The following is a 24,112-nucleotide window of genomic DNA, read 5'->3' on the forward strand; positions in this document are numbered from 1 at the left end:
TTTTCATGTTTGGCACTGTTTTATATTAGGATTGGAAGTTTTGGCATATTCGCAGTTCACTAGGTTTCATATCAAACAACTGTTTTGGGGCACAAGCACAAAAAATTAAAATGCAAATGCTTTGGATTTAGCTTTTCTCTACATGTGGAAGATTGTGAAGATTTAACGTGTTTATGGTGAATTTCAGAATTCCTGGGGTGAGACACAATAGGTTTGAGAAGAGGATGTTTATAAAACATGTCTCATTTTCTTGTAAATAATATTTTCATTTTTTTAAAAAAGAAAAACAAACCCAGCAAAAAAAAATCCTTCATTTCACTGTTAATTTTCTAACATCCTGTTCCCAGAGAACAATGTGTGGGTGTGTCAGGGAAGCTGTTGAGATACAGCCTCAATCCCAAATTCACACTGGCAAAGTCAGAAGGGAACTGCTGGTGTGAGATGGGAGAACTGTGCTGTTAAACACATCTGGATTTTCTGCTTCAGGTCCTACTCAGTCCTGCTCAACAGCTCCTCATCCCAAAGGGTGACAAAATGCTCCAAAGCTGCTTGCTCTGGTCCCTCATGCAGATTTAGGACTGGCTCTTGTTACTCCATTGAGGCTGCAGCACCATGCCTGGCTGCAGATAAAATATCTCTGCTGTAGCCTAGGAAACACAGCAACAATTTTCCTTAAACTCCACCCAAAGCTGCTTTAAACACCTGGCTTTGCTTCTTTTCCTACTTTTAGCCCTTACAAAAAACTAAGGTAGAAATTCCCCCAAAATAACAGCACCTCCTGTTTGTGTCAAAATCTGGTTCTGGCTGAAATTCTGGTCAAGCCATGAGGACAAAATGTGCAAGTCAAAGCACTGATACCTATTTAATAAATCAGTACAGCAAATCCACCAAAAATCCAGGTGAAACAAGAAAGTTGGGATGTGACCACATCAGCCCAGTGCGTGGATTTCCTGTGGGTGATCCCAGTCCGTGTGTTCATTTTAAACACTAACCACTCTCAATACTGAGATAAATGTGATGGAACAGGTTGGGCAGTCAGCACGGAGCTGTGAATTGTTGTGTTCAAAGGCTTTGGGGCAGGACTTTGGCCAGGAACATCCTCAGCCTGAAAAACGTGTTCCAGGGAAAATGTGAGGGGCCAGGTCACATTCCCAAGCTTTCTGCCCTGCCCTGCTCCATGGGAAGGCATCCTGTGCCTTAGGATTGCAGGGTGGAAGGAGAACAGAGGGGCAGGAGATGAAAAGTGCAGGTTTTGACCTTGTGGAGCCTTTCCATGGAATTGGAGCAGCTGCTCCAGGTGCTGGATCTGTGTGGTCCTGCCTGGAGGCAGCCAAGCTCCTCACCTGGAGGTGAGAAGGATCCAGGGAGACCTTGGTGCCTAAAGGGCTCCAGGAGAGCTGGAGAGGGACTGGGGATGGAGGGGCAGGACACAGGGAATGGCTTCCACTGCCAGAGGAAGGGTTAGATGGGAGATTGGGCAGGAACTGTTCCCTGGGAGGGTGGGCAGGCCCTGGCACAGGGTGCCCAGAGCAGCTCTGGCTGCCCCTGGATCCCTGGAAGTGTCCAAGGACACTTGGACAGGGCTTGGAGCAGCCTGGGCTGGTGGAAGGTGGGACTGGATGGGGTTTAAGGTCCCTTCCATCCCATCCATTCCATGACTCCAAAGCCAGAAGGTGCCTGTGGGGTTTGCTCAGGAGAGCAAGCCCCATGCTCCTGGGTGGCCGACAGGCACCAAACCAAACACAGGTTTGGTGAGTGCCAAGAGTGAAACTTGAACACCAAAGGCTGGAATCCATGTGGCTGCAGTGTGTTCATCCCCTGGAGGTGCTGTGGATCCTTGGGAGAAGCTGCTGGGAGCAGATTTCAGAGCTCTCAGCACAAGAGTTAAAAACCTGATGCGCTCTGTGCTGTGTCTGTGATTGTGTTTCAGATACTGACATGGTCATCATTTATCTCTCGGCTGGGATCACATCAAAAGAGTCCTCAGAAGATGATAAAAAAGCCACTCTGCGTGTCATCAACGAAGAAAACAGCTTCCTCAATAACTCAGTGATGATCCTCACTTACGCCCTCATGAATGGTGAGAGATGTTGTGACTTCCAGGCCATAAAATTCCCTTTCCTGGCACAGCACAGCTTGTTTATTAAACTCATTCCAGGGTAATTCCAGGCCTTACTGGGAGCAGTTTGTTCATGGATTTTGGCACGTTTAATCCAGAAGCTGCATCCAGATGTTGTTACTTTGGTGTTTATAACTGTGCCACTCTATCCTTGTGTATCCCAGTGCAGCTGCAGGGATATAAAATACTGTGGCCTGGATTCTACAGACTGAGTTAAATTTGTTAATTATTGCAACTGCAAAGCTTCCTGGGGGCTTCCAGGGGCAGCAAGCTGGGACTAAGTGTGACTTCATCAGCCAGGGAGGGTGAATGGGAGATCAAACCAAGTCTGAAATGCTGACTTGGAAACCAACCTGAGAGTGAAGTCAAACGTGAAGATCACCCACCCATTTTCCAAAAGAGCATTTTCAGCACGAAGGCAGTTTGTTGTATTACTGAAAATAGCTAGTGAAATGAATGCTTAACCCAGTGTATGATTTGGTTGTAAATTTAAATACTCATTTGAGACTGGGGCGTGCAAAAGGCTTTGATTTGTGTGCAGGAGTTGAGCCTGGGACTTATATGAAGTGTGAAACTGGAATGATGCAGCTGGAGAACAAAGGCTGTTATCTCCAGGGCTGAGGATTCGCTCCTGGTCCTGCCTGTGGGCGAGCCACAGTGGAGAACAAAGAGCTGTCCTGTGGATTTATGGGGCACACAGCTCTTTGCTCCGAGGGCTTTGTTTAAAGGGGGGATGTCAACAGCATGGCAAATCTTTTGCACTGTGCAACAGTAGGAGAGAGGCAATCTCTTTAAATTTGGTGTTAGTAATTAATTTTCCTCAAACCAATCTTTAAGCACTTAAATAAGAATATAGAATTTTCAGTGCTGTGACACAGAGGAGGGATCGTTCCTTTGGAGCAGGGTGCAGAAGCCTGGATGGACATGAGGCTTGTTTGACCCGTTTGCTTGTGTTGTGTGCCCCTGCTGCGTGGCAGAGGGGGTGACAGGGCTGAAGGAGCTGGCCTTCCTGCGGGACCTGGCTGAGCAGAACTCGGCCAAGTACGGCGTGCCCGACCGCAGCGCCCTGCCCGTCACCAAGGGCAGCATGATGGTCCTCAACCAGCTCAGCAACCTGGAGACCACCGTGGGCAGGTTCTACACCAACCTGCCCAACAGGATGATTGATGAGGCCGTGTTCAGCCTGCCCTTCTCGGATGAGATGGGGGATGGTGAGTGCTGGCCTTGGGTTTGGGTGTAAAACTGCCAGAGGTCAGGTTCTCTTTGCTTTCCTGTCCCTGTAATCCTGTGCTGTAGTTGAGATGGAGACAATACAAATACGCTCCGTTCTCAGAAGGCTTCAAACTGCTTTTATTCCAGCATGCATGCTTTTTGTACATTCTTACAAAACTCAGAAGTTTACACTTCACTCTTTGGTCACAAGACAAACAAAGTGCTCACTGGAAAGGGCAGCTGCAGGTTTCTCTTATTTAAATCCTTCTTCCTTTCTTGGTTTCTGTGTCAACGACCTTGTCAGGAAATCCTTTTAGGGGTGAACATGGATCCTCTGATCAAACTTCTCTCTGGCTCACAGAGGTCACTGTAAAACCTCTTCCACAATCCTACAAGATTTTGGTTCTAGGTGTGTTTCCAAGCCTTTTTGTCTGTAGCATTTGTATCTGCAGATGGTTTAATTGTGAAAATACTGGTAACAAGGCATGGAGTCGACACATTCAGTTTGGATTCTTGTGGCGAAATTTGTTCCTGTGTATGAGGACATACACAACATCCATCATTTAATCTGTGGAGAGAAATTCTTTGTACTGGAGGGAAATAGGTTGGGATGGCATCCGTGTCAGCCCTGTGTAAGAGCAGAATAAAAACAGCCTTGCAAATGGCACAAGGAGAGATTGTTAATTACTGTTAATTATTGTCCCAAGCTGGCCACCCTCAGCCCTTCTTTGGCTCCAGCACACCTGGACAGTTCTGGGACCCAAACTGAATTTAAGTCTGTTCCTGAGGAAATCTGAGTCTGAGCTTTTGCTCCTTCCTGCATTTCCTCCCTCGGTGATTAAACTCTGCTCTTGCTCTCTCCCTAAGCCATATCCAAGGGAAAATGGGAGCAGCAAAGGATTGGGAATGGTGCATAGATGGTTTGTCTTACATGGATATCAGAGTGTACTTGAAGGCTTGTACATGCAAACGAATCTCATATTGGGGTGAGGGAAGAGCTGCTGAGTTTCTAAGCTCAGAAAGTAGGAGTAAGAAGATATTGCAGAGTTCTCACCTCAGGGATGAGATCAATCCCAAAGTGTTGGGTAATTATGGATATGATTCCCTGCACAGTGGCAATACTGGGATTTAGTTGAGCAGAGATTTAATATTCTGATTATGCATTAGGTGAGAAACAACTCATCCCAGCTGTTGCTTTACAAGGACAAAGTAATTTCCTTCCTCTTCCATCCTATTTATAGGAATTATCGTACAGGAATAGGATATAGGAATAAATATCCTATTTATAGGAATTTATCCTTAAATTCAGTTAAAGGAAGAGAATACTCTGTTGGCTTTTCACACAAATTTATTTTATATCTATAAGGAATCCACTTGGAGACTGACAACATCAGTTGGGATGTGTGTTCTAATAAATTGATGAATATACTTCAGGCCACTATCAGGAACAGGGATTCATTAGGGAGAATGGCTGACAACAGCCAGACACAACAGAAACCCTGCTGAGCCTCCCTGGCCACATTCCAGCATGGAATAAATACAGAATTTATTTGTGTAACATTTCAAAATGCTCAGTTTCCGCTCAAAGTAATGAACCAGACGATATTTCTGATGGTTTTGTGGTGTTTCTCTCCCTCCAAGGCCTGATAATGACTGTCAGTAAACCCTGTTACTTTGGGAACCTCCTGCTGGGAATTGTTGGAGTAGATGTCAACCTTGCCTATATCTTGGAAGATGTCACCTATTACCAGGACTCCTTGGGATCCTACACCTTCCTCATTGATAATAAAGGTAATTTTGACTCAGATCATCTCCTCTACTCCCACTGAGCTCGCGAACCACCAGTTCTGAAGTCTTGCATTTCTGAGTAATGAATGATAGTGTTTATTAACAGTTTAATTGCGTGTCGTTGGTTAGTTCTGCCAGAATGTTACCGGAGACTTTAGGTGGATTCATGACTTGAAACTTCTGTCCTGGAGTTCTGATTTGGAAACTCTTGGTGTGGGGATTTCCTACACCTGTGACATCCAAGGTTTTCTGGGAAAGAGGGAAAACTGGAGTTAATGTGTGTGTCCAGCTCTTTCCCTCTGATCCAGCTTACTTTATTGCTGAATGTTTCAAGCTGGTTTTCATTTGCAACCCCTTTGACAATGAGATTGTTTGGTCACTGCCATCTTTGCCAAAATTCTACGTAATTACTGCATATTCGTTTTTCCCCCTAAAATATCTATCCTAGGCTGAGCTTTGTAATGCATTCCACGTTTGGGGCCGTGTGTTTGTTTTTTAGGATACACTCTGATGCACCCCTCCCTGACCAGGCCCTACCTGCTGTCTGAGCCTCCTCTCCACACAGACATCATCCACTACGAGAACATTCCCAAATTCGAGCTGGTGCGCCAGAACATCCTCAGGTAAGGAAAGGATGCAGCTCCCAAATGAGCAGCACTGGGAGGATTTCTAGAGGAATTTTAAGAGTATGTAAGGTAAAGTTCCTTTCCCTACAATATCTGGATACTTGGATGGATTTTTTCCCCATTAACAATTCTGGTTTGATTTTTCCTCCAGCTTTTTTCAATTGTCATTTGTTATGTAGTGTTTCCCAGCTGATTTGGGGAATGTTCCTTCTAACCTCTCTCTTCCCTGTCAGGAGGATTTCCCGCTCTTTGGTCTGGGTTTTTCTTTATCCTTTGCCTATTCTGAGAATTTTTAAGCTCAAAATGTGAGGGTACATAAGTGCATTTGCAGCACACACACGCTTTCCTTCACCAAGCACAAATAACAGTTAATTCCTTCAGTTCTTTTGATAATTATATAAACACACAATAGGAGGATTTTGCTGAAGTTCTAACAATTATGCTCAGTGTTTAATAAACTGCTGGGTGTTTTATCTGCCACTGCAGCATTCCCTTGGGCAGCCAGATCATCACAGTTCCTGTGAACTCCTCGCTGTCCTGGCACGTCAACAAGCTGAGGGAAATTGGGAAAGAAGCCTACAATGTCAGCTATGCCTGGAAAATGGTGAGGATAACATGTGTGGGATGGCACAGGGGGAATTAATGGCTTTGCTGCTGTCCTTCCTTCAGTCTGGGAATATCTGATCACTAATCTCAACCCAGGGGTTAAAATGGAACCTGAGGTTAAACATAATCCAAGTGAATTCATTCCAAGTGAATTGTGATGCCAGCTAGAATTGGTTGCTTTGTGCCAACAAACTCAAGAAGGTACTTGTAGGTCATTTCACAGTATTAAGTTAAATCCAACCTAAAGGATTAAGCTGAGCAGTTTTAAGAGATTAAATATGTCATTGTTTAACAGAAATTCACACAGGAAGGTGTCTGGAGTTGATTTTCTAAGACTGGAACGCTGCATTTAATACCGAACTCCCTTTGCAGGGCAGCTGGGACACTCCAAGGTTTGCTGGTCTGGTGTAATTCAGAGTCCTTAAAATACCCAAACCAGTAAAACATGTGGCACATGCAGCACACAATTAAGAGTGGAAATAATAAAATCTTGCATTTGAGCATTAATTTGTCTGTACTTTCCATAAAGGTAACACCAGAGTGTGTCCAGCAGCTGGAAACCTGCAGCCTCTCCTCTGTTAATGACAAAAAAATATCCATGAAACAATGTTAGAATTAGAAATTATTGCTAACTGAGCAACAAAATGAAAGTCTTATTTGGTTTTCAGAAAAAAGAAATTACAGTATTTTTATTTTCTGTGTTAACTGTGGCAAAGTGGTTTTTGTAAACTCGGTGGCTCCAACACACAGAAATTCTGTTCATCCCCCACATTTTGGTTCTGCTTGGTGACTGGCTGGTGTTTTGCAGGTGCAGGACACGTCCTTCATCCTGTGTGTGGTGGTGATCCAGCCAGAAATTCCCGTGAAGCAGCTGAAGAACCTCAACACTGTCCCCAGCAGCAAGCTGCTCTACCACAGGCTGGACCTGCTGGGCCAGCCCAACGCCTGCCTGCACTTCAAGCAGCTGGCCACCCTGGGTGAGGGCCTCTGCCAGCCTGGCCTGGCCACCCCAGGGACACAGGAGCACCCAGCTAGGAAAAAACCTCCAGGATCCAGTCCCAGCTGTGCCCAATGCCCAGCTTGTCCCCAGCCCAGAGCTCCGAGTGCCACCTCCAGGGATGGGCACTCCAACCCTCCCTGGGCACTTCCAATGCCTGACCACCCTTTCCATGGGGAAATTCCTGCTGATGTCCCCCCTGGGCCTCCCCTGGCACAGTCACACCTCCTGTGTATTCCTGTAGAGTGTGTCAGCTCAAAGTAAAGCTGTTCTCACAAAACATGGGAGATACTCTTCCCTTGACAAGCTTTTATTTCCAAGGCTGATTTTCTGACCAGCTTTTACCTTCTTACAGCTCTCCTTGGTCACAGATTCTCTTCCACAGGATCACAGCAGAGCCTGAGCTGGATCCCACAGGGATCATGGAGCCCAGCTCTGGGGGGAAGGGCCCACCCAGGGATTGAATCCATAATTTTGTTACCATCAGCACCTGGTTTTAACCAACAAATTCCCTTCTTGCAGGATGAACGAGTGGGGCTGCTGGTCAGAGTAGGAGATAAATGCCCTGGGAGTGCAGTGGAGGTGTCTCACCAAGCTAAAGCCAGGTCCTCTCCTGGCTCTAAAGCACCTCCCTGAGCAGTAACAGAGTAGGATGAAGTCCCAGCCAGTTGTGCAGGACTCTGCTGCTCTTTTGGATTCATGGGAGTTTTTCACTGCCAGAAGCTTTGAACACCTTCAGAGGCAGAAGTTAAGCCTGTTGGGGAGAAGGAAAACTTCAGTGCTCTGATGGATTCCAGACCCTCCTCACCTGCTTCAAAACACTCAGGTTTTGATAGGCTAAAGTGGTTTTGCTCTTCCCGACTGATTTCAAACATTGCTGGGAAAAAGGGAGAATCTCCATGGCAGCTCCAGTGTCTGGGAAGAATGGAGAGCTTAAAACGCAGAAATATCCCAAGAACTGAGGGGTTTTACATAAACATCCTACACTGCAAGCTGTCATGTTTAGGTATAACCTTGGGAGGTCCCTAAAATCTGCACTATAAGAAGTTCTGAATTAAATACTTCTGCTTGTAGCAGGGTTTGAAGGTCTCTTGGTGGATTAGTGGCACAGCTGTGAGATTTTTCTAAGCTCTTTGGAGCCCTGCAGAATAACTCCGTGAGATCAGGCTGGAGGAGGGACCTGACAAACCTTCAGAAACCTGTGGAACCTGTGGAAATTGCTTTGCCAGTTTAAAACACAGGGATTTTTGGTTTTGTTTAATGTGGTGCCTAATCTTGATTATCTTATATCCAGAAAGATATTAATGGAGAATATCCCAAAAATGCAGTAGTAAGCTGTCAAGTGGAAAAACTTCATGCGAAGCAAAATCAGAATATTTGCTCTGGGAAGCAGATGAAGGGCTGGACTAGAAGTTTGGAAGTGCAGCACATGTGTGGGGATGTGTTTGAGAGGAATGTGGCTAAAAGCAGAACACTTCACATACTGCACTGCAGTTTTTCCTCTGGAGACCATTCCACACAGGGAATTTGGGTTCCATGGGTCACATCCTCAGAACATACCTTCTCAACCCTCAGCCCTGCATCAGCATAGTCGTTTCTCTTTTTTAAAAAGGAAAAGCTGTCTGGTTTTGCAGATTTTGCATGATGAAAGTTTACTTTTCAGTTTTTTCAGAAAACCACTCCAGACAGCTGCACTTTTATTGGGGAGCTCCTCTTCTGCACTTGGGATTCTCCAGATGTTCATTCTCTGGAACTGAAAATGCCCATTTTCATTTTCCTCTGGGATATCTAACCTAAACAGAAATACTTAATTTCTTCTTTAGCCCATCATCTTTCCTTAAGAGAAAACAGCTTCTGTAATCTCACAGAAAGCAGTAATTCAGAAATTATTGAGGCTTTGGGAACAAGAGCATAAAGTACCAAATGACACACAGAAATCAGAGCAGGGGGCTGATGCTGTGACTTCTGTGTTTTGAGGCAAGGAGAGGAGGAATTCATGTTCAGCCTGAGTTTAGGATGAAACTCTGCCGGGAAGTGCTCTGGGTTGGGTGGAAAAATGGATGTTTCCTGCCCTCCCTCCCAGTCCAGAGTGTCCTGCAGGAGTTGGGCGTTGTAGTTGAGATGGAGACAATACAAATACGCTCCATTCTCAGAAGGCTTCAAACTGTTTTTATTCCAGCATGCATGCTTTTTGTACATTCTTACAAAACTCAGAAGTTTACACTTCACTCTTTGGTCACAAGACAAGCAAAGTGCTCACTGGAAAGGGCAGCTGCAGGTTTCTCTTATTTAAATCCTTCTTCCTTTCTTGGTTTCTGTGTCAACGACCTTGGTAGGAAATCCTTTCAGGGGTGAACATGGATCCTCTGATCAAACTTCTCTCTGGCTCACAGAGGTCACTGTAAAACCTCTTCCAGAGCTGGGAACTTTGTGTGCTGAGGTGTGGGAGAGCAGCAGGGTCATTCCTGCCACAAGGACAGCACGTCAGGGACCCTCCCATGTACAAACACCCTCACCGTGCCATACGTACAGCTCATTGTGCTGAAATTCCTGGTGTTTTGGTGTTTGCAGAGAGCCCCACAGTGATGCTGTCTGCAGGCAGCTTCTCCTCCCCCTACGAGCACCTGAGCCAGCCCGAGACCAAGCGGATGGTGGAGCACTACACGGCCTACCTGAGCGACAACACGCGGCTCATCGCCAACCCCGGCCTCAAGGTGGGTACCAGCAGCCTGGGGCTTCTCCTGCAATCCCCAGATCCCAGCAGTTTGCCTTAGGAGCGACCTTAGAGGCCATCTCATCCCATCCCTGCCATGGCCAGCACCTTCCACTAGCCCAGGGTGCTCCTGATGCCTCGGGATCTGAGCTTTTCAGTGTTCCTGTGTTTGTGATCCTGCAGTTCTGTAGTGCGTCACTCTCAACTCCATACTCGGTGTGAGCCGCTGCTGTCCCGTTTTTGGGCAGACACAGCAATGCCTCTGCAGGCCTGGCAGTCAGGGGCTCCTCACTGCCTCAGGCCAGAGAGATGGGAACAAAAGTGAGTTGTGGGGAGCAAACCGGGGGTAAATGACTTCATTAGCTGAAGCTGTAATTGGGAGATTAACCCCAGTATGCAAATGGACCGAACTCATGAAAGCGTGAAACCTGTGACCCGTTGTCCATTTTGGGTGCAGCCCCTTGGGGAGGCTCTGTCTGCCCTACAGGTACCTGAAGGCCCTTCAATAAATAGAACACCTTTTTATTCCCTTAATTTTGTCTGGCCTCTGTTTTTAGATAAGCCCCAAAAAAGGCATCACTCCAACCTGGCCTTGGACACTTCAGGCATCCAGGGGCAGGCACAGCTTCTCTGGACAACCTCACCCTCCCAGCCTGGAATTCCTTCTCAACAACTGATCTAAGAGTGGAGAGAGGAGGGGACCAGAAATTTGAAACAAAGACTAGAAAAGTTAAAGCCACGCTAAGTTCTTAGCAGAAACACCTTGGTGTTCTTAGGCATACAAATGAGAAATCTCTATTTTCTGTGCGAGCAGCACAATATTTCTATTTACTCCAAGTTAAAAAAAGCCACAGAGGTAACACCAACAATATTTCATTCTAATAATCTGCTTGGAATGTCTGGTGTGAGAAGCCTTGAACCAAGTAATTGAGCCGAGATGATCCCCGATGGCTCTCGGGGAAGCTTTTATTATCTTGCCATGCAAGTCCTGCAGGAGCCCTGCCAGCTCTGCCTTTGTTTTGCAGTTCTCTGTCAGGAATGAAGTAATGGCAACCAGTCACGGCACGGATGAATGGATGACCCAGATGGAGATCAGTGGCCTCAACAGCTACATTGTCAGGCGTTACATAGCAACCCCCAATGGGGTGCTCCGCATCTACCCCGGCTCCCTCATGGACAAAGCATTTGATCCCACCAGGAGACAATGGTGGGTTTTTAGGGTCCCTTCAGCAAAGCTCTGAATCATCTCCGAGGGCAAGAAGGGAAATATTTAGAGTTGATTTCGTTTTTGGAGTTGATTTCGTAGCCTGTGGGTTGGTTTTTGGATTTTTTAAAAATTTGGTTTAAAATGTTTTCAGCATGGGGGAAAAGTTCAGAGCCTAAATGCAGTTCAAACATTTATTGGTTCTAATTTCAGGCCTTTTTATTTTGTGGGGTAGTTGGTGTTTCATAGCCCAGCTATGGCAGATGGGGACATAAATATTCAGAAAATGAGCATCCCCTTCAGGGATTAGCTAATTCAGGAGTGTTTGAGCTCCTTGGGCCCTTTTTGGTTGTTCATATCTGAGCCTTTTTGTTTGTTTACTGTGGGTTTCCTCCCCGCTTTCAAGGAGGGATTAATTATGCCGCAGCATCTGATTTGGGCAGAGAGCTGGGGACATTCCAGATGGGAGCAGGCTCTGAGTGTGCTCCAAAGGCTGGGATCTGTGGGAAGGAGCCAGCCAGGTGCTGCCCACTGGGAAGGGCACAGATCCCAGCCCTTTGGCTCTGCAGTGCTCCTGGCAGCTCTCCTGCCCCGTTTTCCCTGGGATTTGTAGTGTTGTGGGAAGAAGGTGCAAGTCAAGCACTGGGGATAAAGCAGAAGTGGGTTAAGCTGCTCGTGGGTTGGTGCTCTGGGTAGGGAGAAGCAGAGTGGTCACTTTTTCTTACAGAAAAGTGTTGCCAAAAGTTTTAATCAACTTCCCTATGACAGTTTTAACGACTCTTCTATGACTGTGGTTTATTTTATGCTGATGGAAGTTTTAAGAGGTTGTAATTTGTAATCACTGTCTGATATTTCTGAATATTCTTGCCTCAGTTCTGTTGTTTCTCCTCAGTTTGCAGTGTAATCATTTTGCCAGGGTTGAGTTTGAGACTCTGCTGGCACCGAGTCCTGCATTGTTCTGGGGGAAAATGTCTGAAATTACATGAAATGTGTTCTGTGCAGAAGTAAACTGAGCTCTTTTAATGCAGCTGGATCTACTGGGGGACCATTTATTGAGCCAGTCTGGGTTAGTTTGGAGTCCCAGTTGTGTTTAGGTACTTGTTTGATATTAAAAGCAATAATTTGGTGCCTGTTGTTCACAGTGTCCAGAATTCAGTGTTATTTTGGGAAAGTCAAGGATTCTGTCTTGAAGTTGCTGACTTTGGCACTGATTCTGAGCATTTCTTTTGGCTTCCCTCAGGTATCTGCATGCAGTGGCCAATCCAGGACTAATCACCTTCACTGGGCCCTACCTGGACGTGGGAGGGGCTGGATATGTGGTGACCATCAGCCACACTGTCCACTCCTCCAGGTGAGGGGCCCTGGGGCTTTGGGGCAGGCAGGAGGACTCTGAATTACCAGAGCTGGGAGACTTTGTGCTCTTAAAAACTGAAAATCAAAGCTGGTCTTAAAGTGCTGGTGGTGAAATGTCATCTGACTTTGTGGAAATGGGGCATTGAGACACCAGGAGAAATCCATTTTATAGGAATATGTGAATTCTGTGGCTTTATTGGTAGAGGAGTAATAACAGCATATTTAAAAAAAAAAGGTTGGGAAAGGGCTCCTGGATGAACATGAGGTGGGGTGTCCAAGGAATTGGGAGGAGGAGAGAGATTGCTCTCCTCAGGAAGTTTGGGAAGTGTTCCCTCTCTGCTGGAAGATAAATCCTTCTCCATCAGGCCTGCCAAGCTCCCCGTTCCCTGAAGTTCCCCACATCTCCACTTGTGGGGTTTTAAGGAGCAGGGAGGCGTTTGGGAGGGAACTGGAGGCCACAAAGCGGGTTAAGGACAGAGCTGTCCTTACTCCAGGCATTGGGGAGCTTCTCTCCTGGGCTGCTTAAATCCAGCACTTCTGGGCTTCCAAAGCCTGTGAATCTCCAAGAGCCATTCCAGGATTGCTGGGAACAGATTGGAGTGGGAACAGCAGGGCCAGGAGCTGGACTGGATGATCCCTGTGGGTCCCTTCCAGCTCAGGACATTCCATGATTCTATGAAATGACTTTTTCCTGGAGGACCAGGCTGTTGCTGTTCCAGCTCCCTCCTGGCCAGGCCCCAGGCTGAGGCCAGGATTTGGGATGCAGGATGTTTAAAGGAGCCCACTGTATAAAACATGGACCCAACCTGGCTGTCCCAAATTCCCAGGACAGCAGTTACCTGTCCTGGTTTTTACATGGAATCTTCTCCAAGCTCCCTACCCAGCAGCCCACCAGTACCAAGGGAACTTGCAGTGCTGTTCTGGGAACCAGGGATCCCAAAGGCAGCAGGGATCAGGACGTGGCTCCTCCTCTCTTCCCAGAGATTCCGCTGCTCCGTGTGGGATTTCCCACCACAGCACCTCAGCCTGTGTGTTGTGGCAGGAGCATTTTCAGCCCCAGCCCCAGCCCCTGCCCCTGCGTGGTGCTTCTCACAGAGGAATTTACTGTGGGGAAACACTTCTGTAAGGAGAGAAGGGCAATTAATCAAAATTCTGATTTTTATCTAGCGAGGGATGGTTTACTCAGCTCTAAGCACTTAAAGCTCCTGTGGGTTATTAGAACATGATTAAAGAGCACTTAAACAAAGTTTGGCAGATGTGAGTGTGATTCCTGGGTAAATATGACCTCTGAAGCTCATAGTCACATGTGGTTATAATCCCCAAGGAGGCCTGAGCTCCTAATCCAGAGGGGTGGGGAGGAATCTGTGGAGTTAACAGGAATTTTGGCATTCGGGACTGCTGGGAGGGTTTAAATACCCACATCAGGGCAGCCAGAGCTGACACCTCTCATTCCCATTTTATGTATAGCTTATTCCTTTTTATGGAGGCTGGGAAGAGAAGATTTATGCCTGATGTGGTTTAATGCAGTTGGCATCAGCAAAGCAGGAGGATTTAATGCTTAAAAATGAAGCTAAAATATTTACAAGACTCTAATGGCTTTATGTCTGTTAGGACAGAGCAGAACTTCAGAGCTTGACGCCTTGTCACACATCAAATATGTCTGTGCTGCTTCACTGCCATCCTTCCCTTCCTCCTCCAGGAAACGTGAACGATAAATCAAATGCAGGTTTTAAAAATCTGTATTTATCTGTCTACAAATGAGATTTGACTGCATCTCCACTGCACCTCTTCGAAAAGCAAACAAACCTCAGCCCAGTAAACAGAGCTGGGTTTCCATGGAGCAGGGGTGGCCAGAGCTGTTCGTGCAGTCCAGCTGGGCCTTGCAGCATCTTCATTTTTTTTCTTTTTCTAAAGGGTTTTATTCCTGTCTTCAGAGATTAAATAAAGGAGAAAAGTGAATTCTGAAGAGCAGCAAGTCAGAGGTGTAAGGTCCACATGGGTGCAAACCCCACACCCTTGAGCTGATCCTTTTGTGTCCTGCAGGGGTGAGAGGGGACTGGTCTGGCTGTGCCCTCTCAGTGCCACTGGGAGCAAACTGGGAGAACCGGGGCCTTAGGAATGGAGGAAGGAGAAAATGCAGCCCCAGGCTGCTGCACACCACCACATCCCAGGATCCTTGTCATAACTCACCCTAAGAAACGCGATTTTCGTGCCTGCCATTCATAGTCACTCCCACGCTCCGGAGTTTTAGGGATTCAGCTCAAAGTCTGGCAGCTTCCCATTCATTCCTCCTGCTGGGGGCTGAGCAGAGGAGGGGTGCAGGTAACTCCTTCCATGTGGGGGGAGTTGGAAAATACCGGGGCTGCGTGCTCTGTTTGTTTGTGTGGATGGGGAATTTTTAATCCTGATTTCTGTCGCTCACGATTAAATGTCTGGAGCTGGTGGGGGTGTGTGTAGGGTGGGATCCACTCCTGGGCTTCTGCTGTGCTGGCTGTACAAGGGGTGTCTAAAATAGGAATAACAACAACAACAACAACAACAACAACAACAACAACAACAACAACAATAATAGTAATAATAATAATAATAATAATAATAATAATAATATACTGAACAACTTTTTACTATTTATAATATTTACAATTTTAATAATATATATAATTTTAATAATATATATTACTTTTTTATTATTATTATTGTTATTGTTATTGCCCTGAATAATATATTTTTTACTATTTATAATATTTATAATTTTTTCCCTTTCCCTCTCACTGCAGTGCTCAGATGTCCTCAGGACACTCCGTGGCCGTGATGGGCATCGACTTCACCCTCAGATATTTCTACAAAGTCCTCATGGACCTGCTGCCAGTTTGTAACCAAGATGGGGGGAACAAAATCAGGTGAAAAAAAAAACCAACTTATTTTCTTTAACCAGATGACCCAGAGGTTGTTTCCAACTTCATTTCTCCAAGGATTCTGTTACTTTCAGTGTGTGTTCTCTGATTTCCAGTAGAACTTGTGCTTGTCCTTCCCATAAAGATTATGTGGATGTTTCTGTTATTCCAGATCAAACTGCCATCAGCTAAATAAACAATCTGCAGGATTACAAAAGCAGAAGATAACAGATTTGATTTGATTTTTTTTGGTTCTATTTAGATTTCTTTGAAATTCTGGGTAAAAAAACATTCCTTATTAAATGGACACACTTCGGAGTTCTCCTGTTTGTTTTAATTTAACCTATTTAGTTCCTGTGAGCGTGTAAGAATGATACAGGATCTCAGTTATTTTAACTCCAATTACTCAAATACACTTTTGGGATGTTTTTCTCAGAAATCCATAGCACAGCCTAGGCAGAAGAAGTCTGATTTCATCTGGAGTATCCAATTTCAGTCAGACCCCTGGGTATCTTAATTGTCCCTTTTTTGAAAAGTCCTGTGGGGGTGGGATAAATTCTGGTTTGGATCTGGAGTAACTTGATAACGTGGTTTGGGCATTGCTGCTGGTTCCCTGTTTGTTTTTAAACCTTCAATTTGGGAAGGGAAGTGGTTTTCTGTTGTCCTCCCAGTCCTTTCTGGTTTGGGTATTTTTCTATATATTTTATGGCATATAAAAAAAAACAAATCAGGATTTCTGGTTTGGCATCACTCCCTCCCAGTAAAAAACTGCTGCTGATCAGCGAGGTCAGATGCTTTATTCTGTTCCTGCATTCCCCAGATGAGGAATTTTGGTGATATTTTTCAGACCATTCTGATATAGAAATTGGATCCAGTGTTTCCAGTCTTGATATAAGCACGGGTGTTTGGGGTTTTCTAGTGTATCTCTCCTAAGGATTTTCTGTCAGGAAAAAGAGTAAACATCACATCCCTACTTGTATTTCTAATGGAAACCCCCCAAAAAAGCCAAGTTTTCCTGCCTCCTTTGTACCCCTAAAGAGCACAGAGGCTTCCCGTGCTTTCGCTTCCCCGAGCTGCTGTGGGTACCTGACACATCCCACGAGAGTCCCACCGAAAGCTGCTCCAGCCCCGGATCCAGCTGTGCCAGGGCTGTGGCTGCCGCCGTGCTGAGCTTTTGGGAACATCAAGCGGGGTTTTAACCTCCCCCTGTCCCCTCTGTGGCCACCGTGTCCCTGATGTCGGTGCCACCCTGGCCGGGGCTCCTGCGCCTTCCCCAGCGCTGCCGTCTGTGGCCATGGAAACGGGAGAGGGGGGAAGGGGAAAAAGGGGAAAAGGGATGGATTGAGCTCCCTGGATTCTGGACTGGGACACAGCTCCAACGTGGGAAGAGCTGAAACGGGAGAGGAAAGCTTGGGAGGGCTGGGAGTGGAGCAGGAGTGATTTATCCCCCACTCAAATCGAATTCTGAAGGGGGAGGGCATTAAAGGAGAGTGTGAAATCTCTCTTTAATTAATCACATAGTAAATTAATAAACCATTAAAGCTTTCCAAGTTCATTAGGCTCTGTTCATTTCTGGCTCTCCCCCAATCAGACAGTGCACTGATGGCTTTTCCCTTCTGGTTTTAATCAGCTCTGTTTTCAACTCCTTGATGGCCCCAGCTCTCTGGAGCAGTAGCAGATGGAAAAGCTTCAGGGAAATACCCAACACATTCTTTAAGTACATTTTGCAGGGAATTTGTTTCGTGGCCCTGTTAAATGGAAACCTTTAAAAGCCCTTTAAGACAATGTTTTATTTCACCCCGTTGCCCTGAAGCCCAAGGAGGTCTAACAGGAGGCTCTCGCTGTGTTTTGGGGGCAGGTGCTTCATCATGGAGGACAGGGGGTACCTGGTGGCACATCCAACCCTCATCGACCCCAAGGGCCACGCGCCCGTGGAGCAGCAGCACATCACACACAAGGTCTGCCTGCTTTCCCTTGCCTTATTCCATATCTCTCATTCCTGTCTGGGTCTGATTCCAAAGGCATCAAATCCTGCCTTTCCCCCTTAGGAGCCTCTGGTAGCAAACGACATCCTGAACCACCCCAACTTCGTCAAGAAAAACCTCTGCAACAGCTTCAGCGACAGGACCGTGCAGCGCTTCTACAAATTCAACACCAGCTTAGTGGTGAGCGTGGTTTCTATCTGATTTTGCTTTGGAGTGGGCTTTGGTTGGGTTGGGTTTCTCCTGGTGGAAACACAAGTCCCTGCCGGGCTCAGCAGCTGGGGCTGGGAGCCAGCCTTCTGTGGGGATTGGCCTCTGTTCCCCTTCTGCAGACACAAAGCAGGCTGCACAAACAGAGTCCCCCGGCATCCAGGGGTTATGGATGTGAGCCCTGGCCGAGTGTGGCTGCTGTCTGCAGGGTCTCGGCCAGCATCAGGGGAAGAAGGCCAGTTTGCTCTGGCTGGGTGAGGATTTTCCAGCTATAGCTGGGATGTGTTGCTTTGGATCTGAGCTGACCTCTGGCTCCAGCTCTGACCACAGTCACATCCTCCTGGTCAGGTCTCTAATAAGTTATCTTTGGGTGTCCAAATCCATTTACTGGTGAGCATTCCCAGGCTGTCACTTGTGAGACTGAAATCTCTGGGGTCCTGCACACTCTGTGCTTTCCATGGATCCTGTGTGAGCTTCCTCTCAAGAGGAGTCTAAACCAGGGGCTGTCATCCCTCACAGAGCCACAGATTCTCCCTGCCAGAGTCCCTCCACAATGATTTCAAAGCTGTTACACTGTGGGAGAAGATGGGAAAATATTTGCAAGTCATGTCAGAATACACTGATTTATGTCAGGTTGGCTTAAACATTTTCCCCACACTTGAAATGCCAAGTGGGAAGTGTGATGTTGGGAAGGAAATTGTGTAGGACAGAGCAGAAACTTGTAGGAAGGAATCAGGAAGGAGTCTGCAGGAGCTGGGCGTGCTGTGGTGGCTTTTTTTAAGGCTCAGGAGGTTTCCAGCACATGGTGGTGGCTCCCATCAGAGCTTCTGGGGAGGTCACTGAGGGCTGGCACCGTGGGGACGGGTCAGTGAGCACTGGGAAGGAGTGACATGTCACCTTTGCTTCACAACTAAGCCAATTCCTTTCTATCTTCAGCAAAGTCTTTTCACCCAGAAGTATCTGGGTAGCAAAACTTACCCACCCATTAATCAGCCTCTGTTTTGCGAGGGTGGCACTCCCTCACAAAACCTCCTGAGGGGAGCCTCCACCTCCGGAAGCCATGGCAGAATCCACGGCCCCACAGCTCTGTAGGGTCCTTGGGGAAGGGAGGAGTGTTCAGCTCCCTACAACAACCTCTGTCAGCACTGACACCTTGCTTTTGCCCAGGGTGACCTGACCAACCTGGTGCACGGCAGTCACTGCTCCAAGTACAGGCTGACGAGGATCCCGGGCACCAACGCCTTCGTGGGCATCGTCAACGAGACGTGCGACTCGCTGGCCTTCTGTGCCTGCAGCATGGTGGACAGGCTGTGCCTCAACTGCCACAGGTGACAGCGCTGCGTGGGCTGGGACACTCCCGGCGTCTGCCCTGGTTTGAGGTTCAGCAGAGCACAGCGAGTTCATCATTAATTCGGAGTTGCTCTGCCTGTGCTCCCTGTAAGAGGTGCAGGGTATCTCCGCCGAGTTGTCAGAGTTTAACCCAGGGGAGTTTGGGCAGGTAATGCTGAAAGATGCTGACAGATGCAGTGACTCAAGAGCAGTTACTGCCACTGAGGTATAGAAATCCCCATGGCATAGAAATTCCCATGATTTTACATGGACTGGGGGGTTTTCGTTGAGGGGATCCAGGAGGTTTTGCCCACACCATCCTGAGGTGTTTGTGGCACTGCCAGGAAGGATCCCTACATCCAAATCTGAGGGACTCCCTGCTTTTGGAATTCCAGGGCTGGACCACCCTCAGTCCTGGTGCAGGACAGAGCAATCCCTGTTCCTGGGGAAGGAGCAGAGTCACTGCACAGCCTTTTCCATGGGAGCTGCTGCTCCAGAGCTGCACCACCACGGGGTTAAAATCCCAGCGGTGTCTGATGGGTTTTCCCCGTGTTTTCTGCCCTGCAGGATGGAACAGAACGAGTGTGAGTGTCCCTGTGAGTGCCCACTGGAGGTGAACGAGTGCACTGGGAACCTGACCAATGCCGAGAGCAGGTGAGAGGCAGGACACTGCAGGAGCAAATTCCCTGCTGTCCTGCTGAGATCCAACAGGCAGAATTTTCAGTACAATGAAGCAGGTGACATGCAGGAGGTAAAGGTGATTTTAGTGGACTGTGCTTTGAGTGCTCTGCTCTTTGCTGCCACGCAGGAATCCGAGCTGTGAGGTGCATCAGGAGCCGATGACCTTCACGGCCATCGATCCCAGCCTGCAGGATGCACTCCCACAGTGCATCAACACCCAGTGCAACCAGAGGACAGAGAGTGGGTAAGGTGGCCTTCCCCATCCCTTGGAATACTCTCTTGTGGAAATAATCCAATGGAAATAGCTCTGCTTTAAATGTTTCAAAGAAAAAAATACAGGGGGAAAAAGCATGATGCCAGAATGAGGTTCTGCTCCTGGCTCTGAGGGCTCATTTTTGCTCATTATGAGCAGTCTCCAGGGACCTGAGATTGGTAAAACACACCAAGCTCTGACCAGACTGCCCAAATCCTTTCTTCCTTCTTCCAAAGGCTGCAGAGTAAGGCTGGAACTGCAGCCAGACTTCACCACACTGAGAAATGTCTTATTGGAGGAGTTACAAGTAGGAGTCTCCCTTTGCTCAGGCTCAGTGGTGCAGGAAAATACCAAAGCAGACAGAGTTGGAAAAGGGATGCTGGAAATGCAGCTTCCCTGTGTAACTTCCCTTGTGGTACTTGAGCACTTCCATGGATTTTTTTCTGGCTAAACTCACGTACTTGAGGGTTTACAGATGCTTTTGTCCTCCCTCTGTCTCGTGGCTCTAACCCAGACTGAGCTTTGCAAAGGGGAGGTGTTCAACTGGAAAGTAACCGTGTCCTACTTGGGTGTTGCAATGCAGGGATTGCTTCGGAGTGCTGGACTGCGAGTGGTGCATGGTGGACAGCGATGGGAAGACCCACCTGGACAAGTCCTACTGTGCCCCTCAGAAGGAATGCTTTGGTGGCATCGTGGGAGCCAAGAGTCCCTATGTGGATGACCTGGGAGCAATAGGTAACTGCCTTCCTGAGCAGGTGCTGCCTTCAGCTCTTTGTGTTCCAGAACATGCAGGAGGTTCTGCACATAACGTTTACCCCTTACCCTGGTGCTAAATCAGCATAAAGAGTGCACCAGGCAGCAAAGACATGGTGAATATCACCTTTTGGAAAATCCTGAAGTGGAGCTGAGTGTAACTGTGCATTCCTGCCTTGTAAGATGCACACTCCCTGAGTTCCTTCTCCTGTTCCAAGTGAGCACAGTCAGGCCCCCAGAAATCCTTGCAGGGCTTTCTCCATGTTCCATATTGTTGATTTAACCCTTCCTGCACCCTCTCTGACTTCCTTCTCCTATTCCAAGTGAGCACAGTCGGGCCCCCAGAAATCCTTGCAGAGCTCCTCCGTGTTCTGTGTTGGTTTAACCCTTCCTGCAGAGTATTTATTTTGTCCTTTTTGCTCTAGGAGATGAGGTGATCACCCTGAACATGATCAAGAGTGCCCCCGTGGGCCCCGTGGCTGGAGGCATCATGGGCTGCATCATGGTGCTGGTGCTGGCCGTGTACGCGTACCGGCACCAGATCCACCGCCGCAGCCACCAGCACATGTCCCCGCTGGCAGCACAGGGTGAGCTCGACTCAGGGACTCAACAACAGGCTGGGGGTGAAAAAAAACCCCCAGCAGCACAGCAAAACCCAAAGGAAAAGCGATCCCAAAGTTGTCCCCCCGGGTTTGTTGCAGTGTTTCCCCGGTTTTACTCGCGTTGGAGCTGCAGGGAGCCGGGCCTGGTGCAGGGGCTGTGTCTTGCTGCCCTCTCCTGGGTACAGCCAGAGCTGCTGCTGCTGCCCAGGGAGCCTGCCCAGACCCAAAGGGAGATAAGCTAAGCTTTGCCAGAGCTCAGACACTAATCCCAGCTTTCTGCAGCTCGGCCCAGCAGATCCATCATGTGTTTATTTTGTGCAGCTGCTGGGAGTGACACATTTTTCACTCCCTTTTGCCTTGAGTTTGGGATGTGTCTTTTTTCACTTGTTTTCCTGGTTCTGGTCCATGTGATGTTCATGGAATGTCTGTACATAGAGACATGAAACCACTGAAGTCTGAGAGGCAAAATTGTGCTGGGAGAAGGGATACTGGTACAAAGATAAAGATCCAGAGGTGAGAACACCTCCCTGGAAGTGTTCCAGGCCAGGCTGGACAGAGCTTGGAGCAGCCTGGGATAGTGGGAGGTGTCCCTGCCTGTGGCAGGGGCTGGAAAAAGATGGGCTTTTAAGGCCCTTTCCAACCCAAACCATTCTGGGAATTTAAGTGTGATCACAGCTAATTACCTCTATATTTGATCATCCCCCAGCTCTGTTGTAAATCAGTTCCTTCAGAACTTTAAAGTGAGAAAGCTGGGATGAAGCATTTCCTGCTCTCCCAGTCCCACGTTGGAAGAAGAGCACCCCCAGCTCAGACCAGTAACACAAAGTGCTTCCACTCTTGTTCCTGGGGTGACAGCTGGCAGTAAGGTGGTGCAGAACCTTTCTCTCACCAGCTGTATCTTCTGTTTGTAACGCTGTGTAGAAATGTCAGTGCGTATGTCCAACCTGGAAAACGACAGGGACGAGAGGGACGATGACAGCCATGAAGACAGAGGAATCAGTAAGTACCAAAAAACCTGAAAAACCGTGAGATTCAATCAGCCATTTGTTTTTTAACACCCTAGATTTGAATATGTGAGGAAGCCCTGTGCTGATCATCAGTAGAAAATGACAGAGCAATGTCTTAATTCAAACATCTAGTGCACCTTTAGTCTCATGCTGAAAAATGGCATTTTTTACTTTTAAAAGATAATTCTCCATTAGGTGTGGAGGAGTTTTGCCCCTTACAACCCCTTGTCATGAGCACTTCCAGAAATAGCTCTGATCAGCTTAAAAATTACCACTGTGATAGCACAGGGTATGAAAAACCCTTTCCCCTTTTTTGGCCTTGGAAAGCAGAAGACAAGTCTGGCAAGTATGGTCAGCAAACATGGCAGTAAATCTTTTTTGCGTTGATCTGGGGTGCCTGCAGTTCTCTGCCATCCAATACAAACGGCACTTTGCATGATCCTGGTGTGCTCTAAGTGGAGCTGGTGCACCAAACTCCAGGGGAGCTCCAGGGTCAGACTGGATCCCTGGCTCTGGGCCCTCACTAAAACAATACTCAAGATTTGAAGCTGTGTCAACATTCAAAGATGGAAAAATAAGTATATCTGAGCTTCATGGCTTGCATCTGCTGCTTCTCCACATCCCTTTTTCTTTCCTTTGGCGTCCTTACATTGTTGCCGTGCACGGCCCAGGTGAAGGAGCCTGGCTGGATGCTGGCCATGTAAAGCCCAGCTCTTTGCTGCTCTCTGGCTGGGCAGTGCCCCGTGCAGCAGAGGGCTGCAGGCCGTGGCCGTGCCCTGAGCTCTTTGTGTCTGTCGCAGTCAGCAACACGCGGTTCATCGCGGCGGTGATCGAGCGCCACGCGCACAGCCCCGAGCGCCGCCGCCGCTACTGGGGCCGCTCCGGCACCGAGAGCGACCACGGTGAGTCCCGGGCTCCGTCCCTGGCAGGACTGGGGGGCTCTTTTCCCTCGGGAGGCTGGCTCTGTGCCGATCAGGCAGCCAGAAGCACAGCCAGACAAAGCGCTTTGCTGCTTCTGGCTTTGCTGTTGGACCGTTCTGACTCGGTTTGCTCGGGGGGAGAGCTCACTGGGGTCCTCAACATCCTCCCAAGGGACAGCTGTGCTCTGTGCCCCCTGTGACAGGGACAGGACCAGGGAATGGCTGGAGCTGTGCCAGGGGAGGGTTGGGCTGGAGATCAGGAGAAGGTTCTTCCCCCTGAGGGAACTGGAGTGACAGGACAAGGGGAATGGGTCCACACTGAAAGGGAGTGGGATTAGATCAGAGTTTAGGAAGGAATTGTTCTGCCCAGAGCAGCTGTGGCTGCCCCTGGATCCCTGGCAGTGTCCACGGCCAGGCTGGACAGGGTTTGGAGCACCCTGGGATAGTGGAAGGTGTTCCTGCCATGACAGGGGTGGGATGGGATCATCTTTAATGGCCCTTCCAACCCAAACCATTCTGGGATTCTGTGATCTTCCAGCACCTTTAAGCAAATGCTGGGCACCATTAGGCTCGGGGGGTTGGGGTGTGTCTCCCCTGCCCTGAGACTAAATCTCCTTAAATCTGAAAAGCTGCTAGAAGGGTGTAATGCTGTTGACTCATGAGGAGGCTTAATTTATTAGGAAATGAGGAGGAGGAGGGCTAGACAAGGCAGTCTGCAAGCTGTCAGCTCTGCAAGGCTGGGGACCTTCCAGCAGACCTGGCCCAGCACTGAGACTCTGGTTGCACTAATGGATTTGGGACAGGAAACCCAAAGGCCAAAGCCTTGGAACGTGGATGAACAGATGTCTCCTAGACAATCTTGC

At 48.0% G+C, this 24,112-nt stretch overlaps 1 protein-coding gene and 1 long non-coding RNA gene across 2 annotated transcripts in view; one reads left to right on the top strand and one right to left on the bottom strand.

Annotated features, from left to right (window-relative positions):
- Positions 1 to 24,112, bottom strand: part of LOC137478891 (uncharacterized) — a 369,499-nt gene that overhangs the window by 157,808 nt on the left and 187,579 nt on the right. The gene's annotated exons all lie outside the window — the stretch shown is intronic.
- The window catches only part of CACHD1 (cache domain containing 1), an 86,156-nt gene that overhangs the window by 60,541 nt on the left and 1,503 nt on the right, over positions 1 to 24,112 (top strand). The window contains exons 8-26 of the mRNA XM_068198958.1: positions 1,931 to 2,080; positions 3,097 to 3,330; positions 4,973 to 5,122; positions 5,619 to 5,742; positions 6,232 to 6,349; positions 7,160 to 7,328; positions 9,920 to 10,062; positions 11,087 to 11,268; positions 12,506 to 12,616; positions 15,396 to 15,518; positions 17,371 to 17,470; positions 17,561 to 17,677; positions 18,872 to 19,032; positions 19,601 to 19,687; positions 19,842 to 19,958; positions 20,551 to 20,702; positions 21,146 to 21,307; positions 22,244 to 22,321; positions 23,130 to 23,231. Of these exons, the coding sequence (XP_068055059.1) occupies positions 1,931 to 2,080; positions 3,097 to 3,330; positions 4,973 to 5,122; positions 5,619 to 5,742; positions 6,232 to 6,349; positions 7,160 to 7,328; positions 9,920 to 10,062; positions 11,087 to 11,268; positions 12,506 to 12,616; positions 15,396 to 15,518; positions 17,371 to 17,470; positions 17,561 to 17,677; positions 18,872 to 19,032; positions 19,601 to 19,687; positions 19,842 to 19,958; positions 20,551 to 20,702; positions 21,146 to 21,307; positions 22,244 to 22,321; positions 23,130 to 23,231 (2,580 nt within the window). The remainder of the gene's footprint in view (positions 1 to 1,930; positions 2,081 to 3,096; positions 3,331 to 4,972; positions 5,123 to 5,618; positions 5,743 to 6,231; positions 6,350 to 7,159; positions 7,329 to 9,919; positions 10,063 to 11,086; positions 11,269 to 12,505; positions 12,617 to 15,395; positions 15,519 to 17,370; positions 17,471 to 17,560; positions 17,678 to 18,871; positions 19,033 to 19,600; positions 19,688 to 19,841; positions 19,959 to 20,550; positions 20,703 to 21,145; positions 21,308 to 22,243; positions 22,322 to 23,129; positions 23,232 to 24,112) is intronic.

This window comes from Anomalospiza imberbis, chromosome 9 (genome assembly GCF_031753505.1).
Source record: "Anomalospiza imberbis isolate Cuckoo-Finch-1a 21T00152 chromosome 9, ASM3175350v1, whole genome shotgun sequence".
NCBI classification, from domain to species: domain Eukaryota; kingdom Metazoa; phylum Chordata; class Aves; order Passeriformes; family Viduidae; genus Anomalospiza; species Anomalospiza imberbis.